Genomic DNA, 14,373 nt, shown 5'->3' with positions numbered 1-14,373 from the left:
TCCCTACCACTGGCTTTTATTTGCTGGTGTTAAAAGTTGGTCCAACCACTTCATTATAAATGGGAAAATGGAGCCTGAGAAGGGGACGTAAGTGAGTGCGGCTGTCGCACAGAGTGAGGGAAGATTCTACTGGGCATAAGAAGTTCATACTGATCTTCTGGGGAGGATGGGTGCCTGGGGGTGGCAGGCACACAAAGAAGCGAGTACTCGGTCTCAGTTCCTCCCAGCGACTCTCTCGGCCTCTCAGCCGTGAGGGAAACGTTCTCATAGCACTCCTCAGCCAAGTTCCCTGTTGGCCTTCTCCCAGCGACACTGTGGTTGATGGAGGCATAGCACAAGTCCTCCGAGGAGCTCCGGTAAGCATTCTCCTGCGGGTCAAAGGAGAGCCATCACCAAGACTTGGCCTCTTCTCATTCCCTTTATACTCCAGTCTCAGCACAGCTCAGCCTGGGGCAAAGTCTCCCTTCCACAGCCACTTCCCCTCCATCTTTTGGCTATTTTTTCTAAATGACTGCCCCCACCCCAACCACTAGCCCAAGCAGCCAGAGTCCTCATGCTGCTCAGAGAATTCAGCCCACTCAGGCATGTCCTCTCTGCCCCGGGCTCCAGAGTGACCCCTGACCGCCCCATATAATTCCCAAAGTCCGCAAAGACCCTGAGGCAGCTCATTCTTTCATAAGAGAACAATCTGAGGACACCTTAGAGTGCTTGGGTTATGATATTTAACTACCTATTCCAGAGATGTTTGCATGAGTGAAAAGGGAAACCAGTCAGGAGAAGGTGTCATTCGGTGAAATCTCAGGAGATAAACAGCCAAACAGCAAAGCGCAGGGGAAAGAGTACAGATTTAGGAGTGAGGCTCGTTTCTGAACCGTGCCCTTGCCATCTTGTCAGCTGTCTGGCTTTGAGAGACTATCACTTAATCTCTTAGTTTTTTCATCTGTAAAATGGGTAGGAAAATAACAGTCCCCATCTCACAGGGTTGTTGTGACAGTTACATGAGATGATTCAGGCCAAGCACTCAGCCCACCGCCTGGCATAAACTAAATGCTCGATAAGTATTCATTCCTTTCAATAAACTGAGCAACAGAGGTGGCTACTGCTTCCACCTCCAGGCCCTGCACGTGCCCCTGGGCTCACAAGCACTGGCATCTAAAGTGGTTCACATTAACATCACAGACGTCCTGGAAGCCTTCTCCTGCCGTCTGAGGTGCCTGCGTTTCTACTGTCATCTCAGAAAAAGGAAAAGGCTCAGAGGTGTCTGCATTACCTGAGTGGGAGCAGATGATGTCTCTTCATCTGGAGAAAGAAAATACACTTAATGAATTTCAGGTCCTAGGGAGATTTCAGGGAGGGGGGAGGTGGGGCAAGGAAATATAAGCAGAGAGCCAAGGAACAGCGGGGGTAGCTCTTATCAGGCTATCTTGATCTACAACACATCGCTGGGGAGTGACAAGCTATCTGCACAAGAAACATCCAGCGCTGAGCTGAGAGGCTGGGTGGAGGGAAACACATTCACAGATCTTTGGACAGGAAATCACACTTCCCTCCCTTCCTCACTCCTTCCCCTCCTTGTCCTTCGTTACCCCAAACGTATTGCATACCTCCTCTGTACCAAGCCCTGGGGAGACAAAGAAGAATCAGAAATAGTCCCTGTCCTCAAGGGCTCACAGGTTAGCAGAGGAGGCAGACAAGGACCTAAGAGAGATCCACAATGCAGAGGACGGCTGCTATTTCTAGTAGGTGACAAGGGATGATGGCAGTGTGGAACCTGCTGTGCAACGAAAGCTTTACAGAGGAGGAAACTCTTTAATTGAACGTTCCCATTTTTGAAACTGCTGGCAGGCACAAGCATAAGCAGGCCAATTTACTTAAAACCAGCTGGCTCTGGCCACTCAGCAAAGAGGCAAGGGCACAAGCTCAAAAAGCAAGCCTGAACTTCCATGTGGAAGCTTCAGGGCACTACCCGACGCGGGAGGCAGATGTGCCACCTTACCACATGTTGATTCCCTCAACACTGGCATTCCAGATTCTCCTATCTGCATAAATTCCTGTGGCTATCTAGGACCTCCACGATTATCACTACAGGAGAAGGGCCTGTGGGGGTCCAAGATGGTGGCATAGGAAGACCCTAACCTCAGCACTTCCCATGGACACATTGAGTCTATACCTACATACAGAGAAACTCCTTCTGAAGAAGAACTGAAGGCTGATTGAACAGTTTCTGCACAATAAATGCCAGAAGGACTACACAGAGGTGGGTAGGGGAGATGGAGACGTGGTATCGATGGGAACCCTATTCCTGATGCAGTGACCTGCAGGAGGGAGGGAGACCACTGGGATGCCCATGCACAGACTTATCCTTTCTGGGGCACAGTAATAAAAACAGCAGTTTAAAGTGCATCTAGACAGTATGTGAAGGAAATCCATTTACTAACCCGGGAACACCTGCCAAATGGGCGGGGAACAGTTGGAACAATCCTCAGGGTCAAAGGCACAGGAAAGCACCGTTTTTTGCATTCCCCTTCCACCTTGGTAGCACAGGTAGGAACGCAGACCAGGTGCTGCGGCCAGCCTGCCAACGTTGCCCTTATGTGCCCCATGTCCATAGAAGCTCCAGCCGTCCCCTGAAGGCAACACCAGAAAGGTGCATCCTGGGACCCCGCCGCTTCCCCCACAAGTCTACCTCAGCTGCAGCCATCCCACCAAAGCTGCGTAACACATACAATCTACTCAGAGGACATACTTACATAAGGCCATGACTTCCAGACCGAGAGAGGTAGCTGTTTTGCCTAATTCATAGAAACAAACACAGAAAGTCAAACAAAATGAGGAGACAGAGCAATGTTCCAAAAGCTTTCAAGATAACCCCCCACCAGATAAAAATCCTAATAAAATATAGGTAAGAAATTTATCTGATAGAGTTCAAAATAATAATCATAAACATGCTGACCTAACTTGGGAGAACACTAAAGGAACACAGTGAAAACCTCAACAAACTTGGAAAATGTAAGAAAGAATCAATCAGAGCTGAAGAATGCTATAACTGAAATAAAAAATACACCAGAGGGAATCAACAGCAGATTAGACGACAGAGGAAAAGATCAGTGATCTGGAAGACTGGAGACCAGAAATCACCCAATCAGAACAGCAAAAAGAAAAAAGTATTTTTAAAATAAGAACTGTTCAAGGGACCTCTGAAAAAAAAAATCAAGAGTACTATCATTCACATTATAGGAGTCCCAGAAGGACAAGAGTGAAGGGAAGGGGCAGAAAATGTATTTAAAAAAAAAAAAAAAAGGCTGAAAACTTCCCTAATCTTAAGAAGGAAATAGACATCCAGGTCCAGGAAGCTCAAATAATCCCCAAAAAGATGGACCCAAAGAGATCCACACCAAGACATTATAATTAAAATGGCAAAAATTAAAGAGAGAATTTCAAAGGCAGCAAGAGAAAAGCAGCCAGTCACATACCAGGGAGCCCCTAGAAGACTGTCAGATGACTTTTCAACAGAAACTTAGCAGGCCAGAGGGGAATGGCATGAATAAAAGCACCGAAAGGAAAAATCTTACAACCAAGAATACTCTACCCAGCAAGGTTATTATTCAGAACCAAAGGAGAGAGAAAATTTCTCAGACAAGCAAAAACTAAAGGAGTTTATCACACTAAACTGGCACTACAAGAAAGGTTTAAGGGTCTCCTTTAAGCAGAAAAGAAAAGACCACAACTAGAAATAAGAAAGTATATGAAAGAAAAAAAACTCACTGGTAAAGGCAAATATATATTAAAGCCAGTGAATCAGCCACTTAAATAACTAATATGAAAGTTAAGAAACAAAAGTAGTAAAATCAACTATAATTACAGTAAGTATTTAAGGGATACACAGAGTAAAAATGTAAAATATGATGTCAAAAATGTAAACGTGGTAGGAGGTAAAAATGTCGTGCTTTTATAATGCATTCAAACATCAGCAACTATCAGCTTAAAACAAACTTAGATACACATATATCTCATGGTAGCCATCAACCAAAGTCCCACAGCAGAGACTCGGAAAAGAAATAGAAAGGAATTCAACATCACACTAAAGAAAATAATCAAACCACAAAGAAAGAAACAAGGGAAGAAGAAACAGAGAAGAACTATAAAAACAATCAGAAAACAATGAACAAAATGGCAGTCAGCATACCTATCAATAATCACTTTAGTTGTAAATGGACTAAACGCTCCAATCAAAAGACACAGGGTGGCTGAATGGATAACAACAAAAATAGAAGAAGACCCATCTATATACTGCCTATAAGGGACTCACTTTAGATCTAAAGACAGACACAGACTGAAAGTGAAAGTATGGAACAAAAATCCTCAACAAAATGTTAGCAAACCAAATTCAATAATACATTAAAAAGATCACACACCATGGTCAAGTGGGATTTATTCCATTAATTCAATATCCACAAATCAATCAGTGTGATACATCACATTAACCAAATGAAGGCTAAAAAATCATACGATCAACTCCATAGATGCAGACAAAGCATTTGACAAAATTTAACATGCATTCAGGATAAAAACTCTCAACATACTGGGTATAGAGGAAATGTACCTCAACATAATAAAGGCCATGCACATCAAACCACAGCTAACTCCTACTCAATGACAAAAAGCTGACCTCTTTTCCTTTAAGATCAGAGACAAGACAAGGATGCCCACCCTCACCACTTTCATTCAGCCTCATATTGCAAGTCCTAGCCCAGCAACCAAACATGAAAAAGAGATAAAAGGCATGCAAATTAGAAGAGAAAAAGTAAAATTATCACTCTCTGCAAATGACATAATACTATATATATATCTCTAAAGACCACCAAAAAACTCTTAGAATTAATAAATGAATTCCATAAAGTTGCAGGATACAAAATTAATATAAAGAAATCTGACACATTTCTATATATTAATGGTAAACTATCAAAAAGAGAAATTAAGAAAACAACTGTATCAAGAAGAATATAATACCTAGGAATAAATCGCACCCAGGAGGTAAAAGACTTGTACTCTGAAAACTGTAAGACATAGATGAAAGAAATTGAGGACAACACACACACACAAAATGGAAAGATATACTAAGCCCATGGCTTGGAAGAATTAATATTATTAAAATGTCCATACCACTCAAAGCAATCCACAGATTCAATGCAATTCTTATCAAAATACCAATGGCATTTTTCACAGAGCTAGAATAAATTATCCTAATGCTTGTATAAAACCACAAAAGATGCAGAGTAGCCAAGGCAATCTTGAGAAGGAAAAACAAAGCTGGAGGTATCACACTCCGTGATTTCAAACTCTATTACTATTATAGCACTATGGTACTGCTACTACAGTGGCTGCTGTACTGGCCCTTATCAAAAAGACAACAAATAACAAATGTGGAGAAAGGGTACCCTCTTGCACTATTGGTGGGATTGTCAATTGGTGCAGCCACTATGGAAAACAGTATGGAGGTTCCTCAAAAAATTTAGAATATAACTACCATATGATCCAGGGATTCCACTCCTGGGTATTTATCTGAAGAAAACAAAGACTCTAATTTGAAAAGATACATGAAACCCAGTGTTCACTGCAGCATTACTTACAATAGTCAAGATAGGGAAGTAACCTAAGTGTTCCTTGGCAGATGAATGGATGAAGAAGATGTGGAATATGTATATACAAATAAATATTACTCAGCCAGAAAAAGAATAAAATCTTGCTATTTGTAATGACATGGATGGACCTAGAGGGTATTATGCTAAGTGAAATAAATTAGAGAGAGAAAGAGAAATACCATGTGATTTCACTTACATGTGGAATCTAAAAAACAAAACTCTTAGAAACAATAAGTGTTACATATATGTAGATTAAAAAATCTATGTGCAGTTAAAAAAAAAAGAAATGAGCTATCAAGCCATGAAAGACATGGAAGAAACTTAACAGACATATTACTAAATGAAAGAAGCCAGTCTGAAAAGGCTACAAACTGTACAATTCCAACCAAATGACATTCTGGAAAAGCACAGCTACAGAAACAATAAAAACATCGTGGTTTCCAGGGGTTTGGGGAGAGGGAGAGAGAGAGGAATGAATAGATGGAGCACAAGGGACTTTTAGGGCAATGAAATTATTCATAAAAATAATAATAATTATTATTATTCACTACAGTGGTGGCTGTATGTCATTATGCATTTGTCAAAGCCCATAGAATGTACAACATCAAGAGTGAACCCTAATGTAAACTGTTGACTTTGGTTGATAACAATGTATCCACATTGGCTCATCGATTGTACAAAATATGCCACACTGATGAGGGATGTTGAGGGTAGGGCAGTATATATGTGTGGGGAGGGCTATGTGTGAACTCTGTATTTTCTGCTCTATTCTCTGTGAACCTGAAACTGCTCTAAAAAAATAGTTTAAAAAAACCCCAGAAATCTTAAAGGACAAAAAAAGTGAACAAACAATAACAAAACATAAGCAGACCCATACAGAGAACAACCCGGTGGTTATCAGAGGGGAGGAGGTGGAGGGATCAGTAAATAGGTGAAGCAGATTAAGAGGTACAAACTTCCAGTTATAAAATAAGCAAGTCACGGGGACGTAATGCACAGAACAGGGAATACAGTGACTAGTATAGTAATGACTGTGTGGTGACAGCTGGTAGCTAGACTTACCGTGGTGATCACTGTGAAACGTATAAAATATCAAATCACTCTAACATAACATTGCAAGTCAATAACACCAATAAAATTTCAAAAAAGAAAAGGCTCTGTGAGCTTCTGCACTAGGGGCCTTATTTCCACCATGTTTTGCTCTGGTGGAGACCAGGGATTCCTGGCACCCACAACTCCCCTGGGTGAAATGACTACGGGTGGGAGGGCTGTATTATTTATTTACACGCCTACATGGCTGGTTTTTAAGATTCAGGGTTCATAAACAAGGCTCTCCTCTTTAAACCTAAGAAGGCACAGGCAAAACTCAGTTGTTTTTCTTTAGAAATGCAGCGGCCTGTCCGCAGGCCTGTACTTTCTTTGTTTCCTCTCTTACCTACGGCTCTATTCACCACCCTCTCCTTCGAATTCCCTTTCCTTAACTTCAGCCCTGTTCCATCACCAGAGACCATGGCATCGGCCTCCTAAGTGGTCTTCCAGCCCCTGCTCTTGCCTCTCCCTACTGCAATTTGTTCTCCACACAGCAAACAGGGTGATGTCTTTAATGCAAATGTGAGCGTACTTGGCCCTTGTTTAAAGCCCTTCAGTACCTCCTGTGGTTCTCAAGACAAAAACTTCAACCTTAAACTTGACTTTAAGGCTCTGCCCCTCCTCTGTGCATCCTGTGTCCACGCTGGCCTCCTCACAGTTTCTTATAGGTGCCTCACACCCCCACCTTTTGCTTTTATTGTCTCATTTAACTCCTTCAGCCTCAGGGACTAACAGAAGGATACAAAGATCACCAAGCCAGTTCCTCCCACACTGAGCTCCCAATCTAGTGGCCAAACAGACATGCAATCAGACAAACTACAGCAAAATGTGTTAAGTATTATCCTAGACAAAATATGCCCAAGGACCTTTGTGAGCACAGGGAAGGGGCAGCTCGGAAATAAAAGTGTCAAAAGTAAAAATGATGTGAAAGCAATAACTTACTTTGCTTTGGGGAATCTTGTCTTGCTTTAAAAATGTGCATTTTTTTCCTGTAAAAGAAAAGGAAAGGCAATTGGTTGCTCCAGTATTCAGAAACTCAAGGACGTGACACTCAACTGTACAAACTTATTTTTACCTACTTGTTAAAGTTATAGGCCTTTTGTGATACCCCTTAGAGCACAGAAAAGAAGATTAAAAAGGAAAAAATGAAAGACAAGGTCAAGTAGAAATCTACTCCTTTGTGTTTCTCTCCCTCTTTCTCTTTCCTTCTCCTTTTTCTGAGGCTGATACGGAATTGATTTATAGACGGAGAACTATAGTGATGTTATGGGTAACTTTTTTGGATTTTTTTTTCTGATAAAAATATCAATTTATTTTATAGCAATGAGTTAAGGAGGTATTGTTATATCCAATCCCAATCCCAACCCCAATCTATGATACCCAAGCAAGCACCCGCCACCCTCCCCATGTGAGCACAGAGGTAACTACGCTATAGAGATGACCCCCGGAAAAAAACACAGTATAAATATGAGGGAAACCTGTTGTCATTTCAGGAGACAAGGACGACATCTGCTCTAAGGAGAATGACCATGTGTCCTGGTTGGCACAGACAGTCTAGTTAATGTCGTTATCAATCACTTGGTGACCCTTAATTATTTTTAGCCTCCTTTTCACTCACAAATGTTTCCTAGTTTGGACAATGAATTATATAATCATCCTAGCTATATGTTCTCTGTGCAAGGGACAGAAATGCGTGCTTCCTAAAGGCAGACTCTGAGATCTGCAAGTGATTAGTGGTCTTTCTCTCCATGGGTAGCCAGTTTCATCCTTGCTTCCGAGGCTTTCTCGTTTGAAGAATGAGTACCACTCATGAGACTACTGTTCCTGTTTCTTACCAACTTGGAGCATCGCTTCCCTGACTGACTCTCAGACAATGGTGTCTGGGTTAGTGAGAGGCTTCTACTGTCACAGGCAGCACTGTGGTCACAGACAGAGGGGAGTTCACAGATAACTTACACGCAGTTGGGGAAAGAACTCTGGAAGACAGTTCTCCACTCACCACGGAAGGCAGAAACACCCTTCAGCGAAGTGGCAGTCCCAGCGTCTAAAATACCCAAGAGGTGACAAATCACAAGTTTAGTTTCTGCAGCTTGGTTAGGGTGACTCCCTTCCCTTTCTCATTTCTGTGAAAAAAGCTTTTTTCCCCCAGGAGAAAATCTGTTCTAGGTGACTTGGACGCGTCTATCATACTAGAATGCCTTTGTCCTCCCAGGACATAAACTGGCCCTTTGGAAGGACGAAGATGACATTATCAACTCTCAATCAGAGAAGGAACTTTCTGCTGTATTCCTAGCAAAAGAAAGAGGCTTGTTCACCCCCAACTCCAGTTATTTATTCATCTTGAGATGAAGGGCACATAAGAGTTATCTCCAGGAAATCAAGGTATGTTTGTTTTAGAAGTTTCTTCCAGGCACTGGGTAGGCAATATTTACATGATTCCACTGCATCTGAATTTCTCCTATTTACACTACCATGTCTGCTCACTTGTCTATATCCTACACTAGAATGTGGGCTTCACAAGGTCGGGAAACCATATTTATCTGTTCATCATGGTATATATCGCTAGCCTGTGCCATTTTCCAGTAAGTATTTGATAAATGAAGGAGTAGCCCTGAACAGATCAACTCTAACCGGCTCAGATCATCATATCCACCATCTTGACCCCAAGGTACAGCTATATAAAAAGGATTTAATGGCAGAAAGGCTCAGGACCTCTCTGCATTCAGACACCTAGGCTGAAGTCTAAGTATCATTGTGGGCATCTTTCTGAATTGACACAGAGTTAACTACCTACACGGTTGAACAGGAAAGCCTTTTATAAAGTACTGCATGTACCAGTAACACAATATACAAAGGCTTGGAAAACACCATCCAGAAATATCTCCCCCAGTGAGCTGTTTCAGGAAGTTCTCTTGGAGAGGACAATGGAGGAGAGGCTGGGGCATGTGACCTTGGCTGTGGGTGCCAACGTGGCTGAGTGCCCGGACAGCCTCTGGGGTCCGTGTGCCATTGGAGCCTTTGGGGCTGAGAGGCATGGCTGGTTCTCTCTCCTCTTCAGACTATATTCTGATTTCTTTAACCCATTTGCTTACACTTCCTATTTCTGTGGCTAAAAAAACACTAGGAGGACACTATTAAATCACAACAATGTTAAGAAATTAGGTTCTCTGAGCAGATATGGGTGTGAGATAAAAGATGATTTTGAGTTACTGGATTGATACCTCTGGACTCCCTGAGCCACAGTTTATGTACGAAATGAAGATTCCTACGCTGCTTACCTCATGGAGTTGTAAGGGTCGAACAAAGTTAAACATGGGCAAAAGCTATTTTTAAACTGGTTATTTCCTCCACTCCACCTTTCTGCAATATATTCTTGCATTTCAATTTGGATGTTTTGGTCTAGGGTAGGTTCAGACAACCTCCATAAAGGAGGCCAGGTGATTCTCTATGACAGCAGACTATGTTACCAGCAATTCCAGGTTCCTGTCTCTTACACAGAGCTTCCCTGGCCCCTCAGTCTCCCCAGTCCTTCTTTTGTTATAATGCCCTCCCAGTCTGTTTCATCATTTGGACTGAGTACCTTAACATACATCCAATACCCCTCAAATGCATGATCCTTAGTTTGCACAGAAGAAAAGCACTCTGCTGGGAAGGATCTCTAGGTTCCCAGCTCCTAACACCGGCTTTGGCCCTGTGGTCACTTTTTAATTGATGCTCTTTCAAGAACTTCTCCTGAAACCATGGGGAAGTGCACATAACCCTTCAAGCTACAGAACAACTGACTTTGCCAGTCTTTGGTATTCTTGGATTCAGGGGCCCTTGTTCCATATTGTAGTGATTTCCTGGACTCAAAAAGCCTGGTCAGAAAGGATTGATGGGGCAGGTTTTGTTGAATAGCATCAGGGTATTCACAAGCGCCTCTCTCCACAAACCTTTTAGCAGTTGTAGCCATGTAGGGGATGTGGTTACCTCAGAAATAGAAACTTAGAACTCAATGTGAAATGGCCAGGATGGAGCTGGAGCACAAAGGTACTTGAGACAAACAAGCAGAAAGCAGATCCTTATTTACAGTTGCCAGGGGTTGCACTAGGTTCCTAGCAAAATGGCACATCTCCTGCCCAAAGGTTCAAAGTGTTTTACTCTTTTGTCTTGTCTTCACATTTACTATCATTACGACCTCTGCTAGGTCTGGTCTGAGCAGGGTCCTCTGTTGCAGGGTGTGCGATTCCAGGACCCGACAGACTTCACTCGTCATGGGCAAAGGCTGGGGGAAGTTTTGTTGGATTTGCGCTCACCTGGATGTTCTCTGCTGGTGGCTTTGATTCCTCAGATTCCAGGGTAGCTCTTGAGTGTTCTGGTGCCACCTAGAACTCCACACACAGGGAACCAGCCAAGTCTTTCCTTTTCCACCTCTCGTTGTAAGTTTTCCAACTGCCCTCATTTCTGCTGCTCATGCGGAACCCCCAAACTGCCTCGGCTTCTCCTTCTTGCTCTCCCACCTCTTAACGTGCCCTCGATCTATCCTCAGTCTGTCCTTGATTTGACCTTTTCTTCATTTCCATAGCAACAGCCCCTCAACGTTCTCCAGCAACCGCCATCTACAATCAGTTGTAAACCATTTGTTCCCAAACGTCCAGGAATCCTCGCTGATGACCCTGAGAACATTAATGCCTAGAAAAGGCCATCTGCCTGGCGCAGTTTCAGGGACTGTGCACAGGAATGGGGAAGGGTACTGGCCTTGTCTCATGTGAATTGCTATTTTCACAAAAGCACCAAAGCAGAGAACATGGGACAAAAGGGGAAGAATTAAATAAAGAAAACGAATTGGTTCATTGTTTGAGTTGGATTTTTGTATAACTATCTTTTTATTTGTGGGGAGTCTAGGGTATAGACAAAAAGAAACTAAAAATGACACACAACTTACCATGTACTTACTAAGTATATATGCACACACACTATAAATACTCACTATTATACATCAATACTGCTTACTATACATATTACTTACTAGAAGTAAATAACGTACAGTTTCTATGCTATATTTCATTTAATCCCAGAATAAATCTATGAGGTAGATATTATGATTCTACTTCTTACCGTTGAAGAAACTGAGGTTTAAAAAGTTAGACGACTTGTCTGAGGACAAGTAGGTGGGGGAGCTGAGTTTGCTTCTGGCAGTTGCCTTCCTTCTCTAAGACTCGGAGCACCTCTCAGGAAGGGGTAGGTGCCATTCTGCCTGATGGGGGGAATTGCCTGGGTTTTTGTAACAAATTTGATCTGGAGAGACATGGTTGGGGTGGGGATGCTAGTTGGATGATAACCAGGTGGCAGGGGTGAAGTTAAAAATCAGATCCCAGTAAATATAAGACTTTTGAATATATAAAGGGAGACAATTTAAATCAGCATAGAAATGAAGACGCTGAGCCAACGGATTAACAATGTGGAAGAAATATATATTTTTATCTGACACCACATTTGAATGTATGGTGCTAAATGTAAAGCAATAAAACCATAAAAATTATGTTGTGGATTTGTCTTATCTTGGGATGGGAAAAGAATTTTAAGCATAAATTGGCAGAAATCATAAAGCTTTCAAGAGCTAATTCAATTATGCTTAAAATATGATAAGAAAAAACCAAAAATTCTGGGAGGCACAAGACACGCAGAATGGAAAAATATTTTTCATGATATTTAAGAGAAAGGACTACTTTTTTCAAAGTACAAATAGCTCTTACTACCAATAAGACAAACAACTCTTTTATCAATAAGACCAAAATCCAAAGCAAAAATGGGCGAAAGATAGTACTGGCTCTTCACAAAGGAAGGAATACAAGTGGCTGATAAACACAAAACAGTAAAATAAAGCTAGTGCTCCTAATGGTATCAGTAGCTATAACTGTGACTCCCCAGTTTATTTTATTTTCTTGTTAATACTTTATGTATTTTCCAGTTTCTTTTACAACTAACATGTATTAGTGTCACAATCCTTCACCTCATACCAAAGTTCTAAGAAGCAAAATTACAATTGTGACACCAATCATAACTTTCACAGTCACATCATATCGGGATTTTGTTTTATTTTTCAAGACAGTTATTATTTATGATTCCAATCATTCATCCAGCACTTATTGAAAGCCAACTGTATGCCAGAAATGATGCTAGGAAACAGAAATTCGAAGATGAATAAGGGTCTCACATCTAGACATAAAAATAGGGGTTTATATAGAGGAATGCTAGATTTGCAGTCTGACAAACCGCCGTGAGGATCTGGGGAGAAGTCTCAGACAACACTGACCCTCATGAGGTCTAGGATACATCCTGTGGGTTTGCCAATCTTCCTTTTGGCAGGTGGCATTTTGGATTCTGTGTCTTAGCTCCCAGTGACATGAGCTGAGCTCTGGGACAACAAACACAATCCTGTATAGATTCCTGCCCTCCACCCGCTACGCTAGCTCATTCTGTCTAGACCAGTTCGCTTCATACTTGAGAAATTCCCCTGTTTTGGGTAATACTAACTTTTACAATGGCTGCTTTGATGTTAATGAAGATGATGGTCCAAAAAATAGTATCTTCTAATTATTGAACTTTACTATGTATCACACACACACTAGAACCCTCCAATGTAGCTATGGTGTTATTATTTCCATTAAAAATGAGGAAACTGAGGTCAAGAAAGGCCAAGTTCTCTACCAATTTCAATGACCTCTGCTTACCTGTTGCAGAGAGTGTGCACCAGCCAAGGTCTATGGTATCAAGGAGCTTGCTATTTATTTAATAGAACTTTAATAGCAACTAAAAGTGTGGTGATGTCTTTGAGCACTCTGTGGGGCATTAAGAGCTCAGGAGAGCATCCCCTCCATGCCCCAGAAAGCTGTCCCATTTCTTAGGTGGTAGTGTACTGCACAGACCTCCCTTGATAAAGTCCTTCTGCGTTCCAGCTGTTCTCTACGAGCTGCTCACTATGATTCTGAGGAGAAAGCCAACCTACAAGGAATTGAACATGGTGTCTGGCACATAGTAGGCACTTCATTCTCATTAGTCCCTTACCCAATTGCCTTCTCCCAAGAGCAGATCCCTTTTTCTCTTTCTGCCCTACCCATCTCCTCTGCTTCCAATTGGGAAGTCTGTACTCACTTGTTTTCCCTCAGCAGAGAGTTCCCCATCCTCTCAGTCCTCCTGGTGCCTTCCCCCAGCCTGCCCTGTGCCCTGACAGCAGCAGCTCCTGACTCAGAGACGGGGCTGCGTTGCTCTGGCCACCGGTGCAGAGAGAGCTGAATGCAGAAGAGTCTTCCTCTGCAGAGGGGAGGGGAGCCCAGAGGGAGGAGATTCAGAAAAGTCACATGCACCACTTCCTAAAATATCAGAGGCTGAAAGAACCGGGTTATTGCCCTTAACCAGAAGCCATTCGTCAATGAGCAAATGGGGAAGCCCTGTCTGCATTTATAAACAGGCCCTGAGGGTTTTTAATTTCAGATGCCTTAAGCTTATTAAACCACTTTGTAGACCTAGAAACGTCAGAGAGGGGAACTTTGTTTTTAAAACAAAAAAGCTTAACACAAAAGTCAAGCCACAGACCAGTAGAAAATATTAGCAAACACATTGATAAAAAGACTTTTATCCAAAGTGTATAAAGAACGCTCAG

At 42.2% G+C, this 14,373-nt stretch overlaps 1 protein-coding gene across 6 annotated transcripts; it reads right to left on the bottom strand.

Annotated features, from left to right (window-relative positions):
- Positions 1 to 14,011, bottom strand: GCSAM (germinal center associated signaling and motility). 6 transcript variants are annotated; one of them, XM_064495488.1, is made up of 8 exons: positions 13,866 to 14,011; positions 11,829 to 11,967; positions 11,027 to 11,329; positions 8,731 to 8,775; positions 7,674 to 7,720; positions 2,751 to 2,792; positions 1,271 to 1,299; positions 1 to 368 (listed from the first exon to the last, which is right to left on the bottom strand). In XM_064495488.1, exons 3-8 carry the CDS (start codon positions 11,170 to 11,172, stop codon positions 54 to 56), a joined length of 624 nt encoding a protein of 207 aa, XP_064351558.1. In that variant the 5' UTR covers positions 11,173 to 11,329; positions 11,829 to 11,967; positions 13,866 to 14,011; the 3' UTR covers positions 1 to 53. The 6 variants fall into 6 exon arrangements, with proteins under 6 accessions (XP_064351558.1, XP_031311761.2, XP_031311766.2 ...); XM_031455901.2 differs by lacking the exon at positions 11,829 to 11,967; XM_031455906.2 differs by lacking the exon at positions 11,829 to 11,967 and having other exon boundaries at positions 11,027 to 11,101.
- Positions 14,012 to 14,373: the final 362 nt, after the last annotated feature.

This window comes from Camelus dromedarius, chromosome 2 (assembly GCF_036321535.1).
Source record: "Camelus dromedarius isolate mCamDro1 chromosome 2, mCamDro1.pat, whole genome shotgun sequence".
Classification (NCBI taxonomy): Eukaryota; Metazoa; Chordata; class Mammalia; order Artiodactyla; family Camelidae; genus Camelus; species Camelus dromedarius.
Note: the sequence above shows the minus strand (reverse complement) of the source record. Positions and strands in the feature narration are given on the sequence as shown.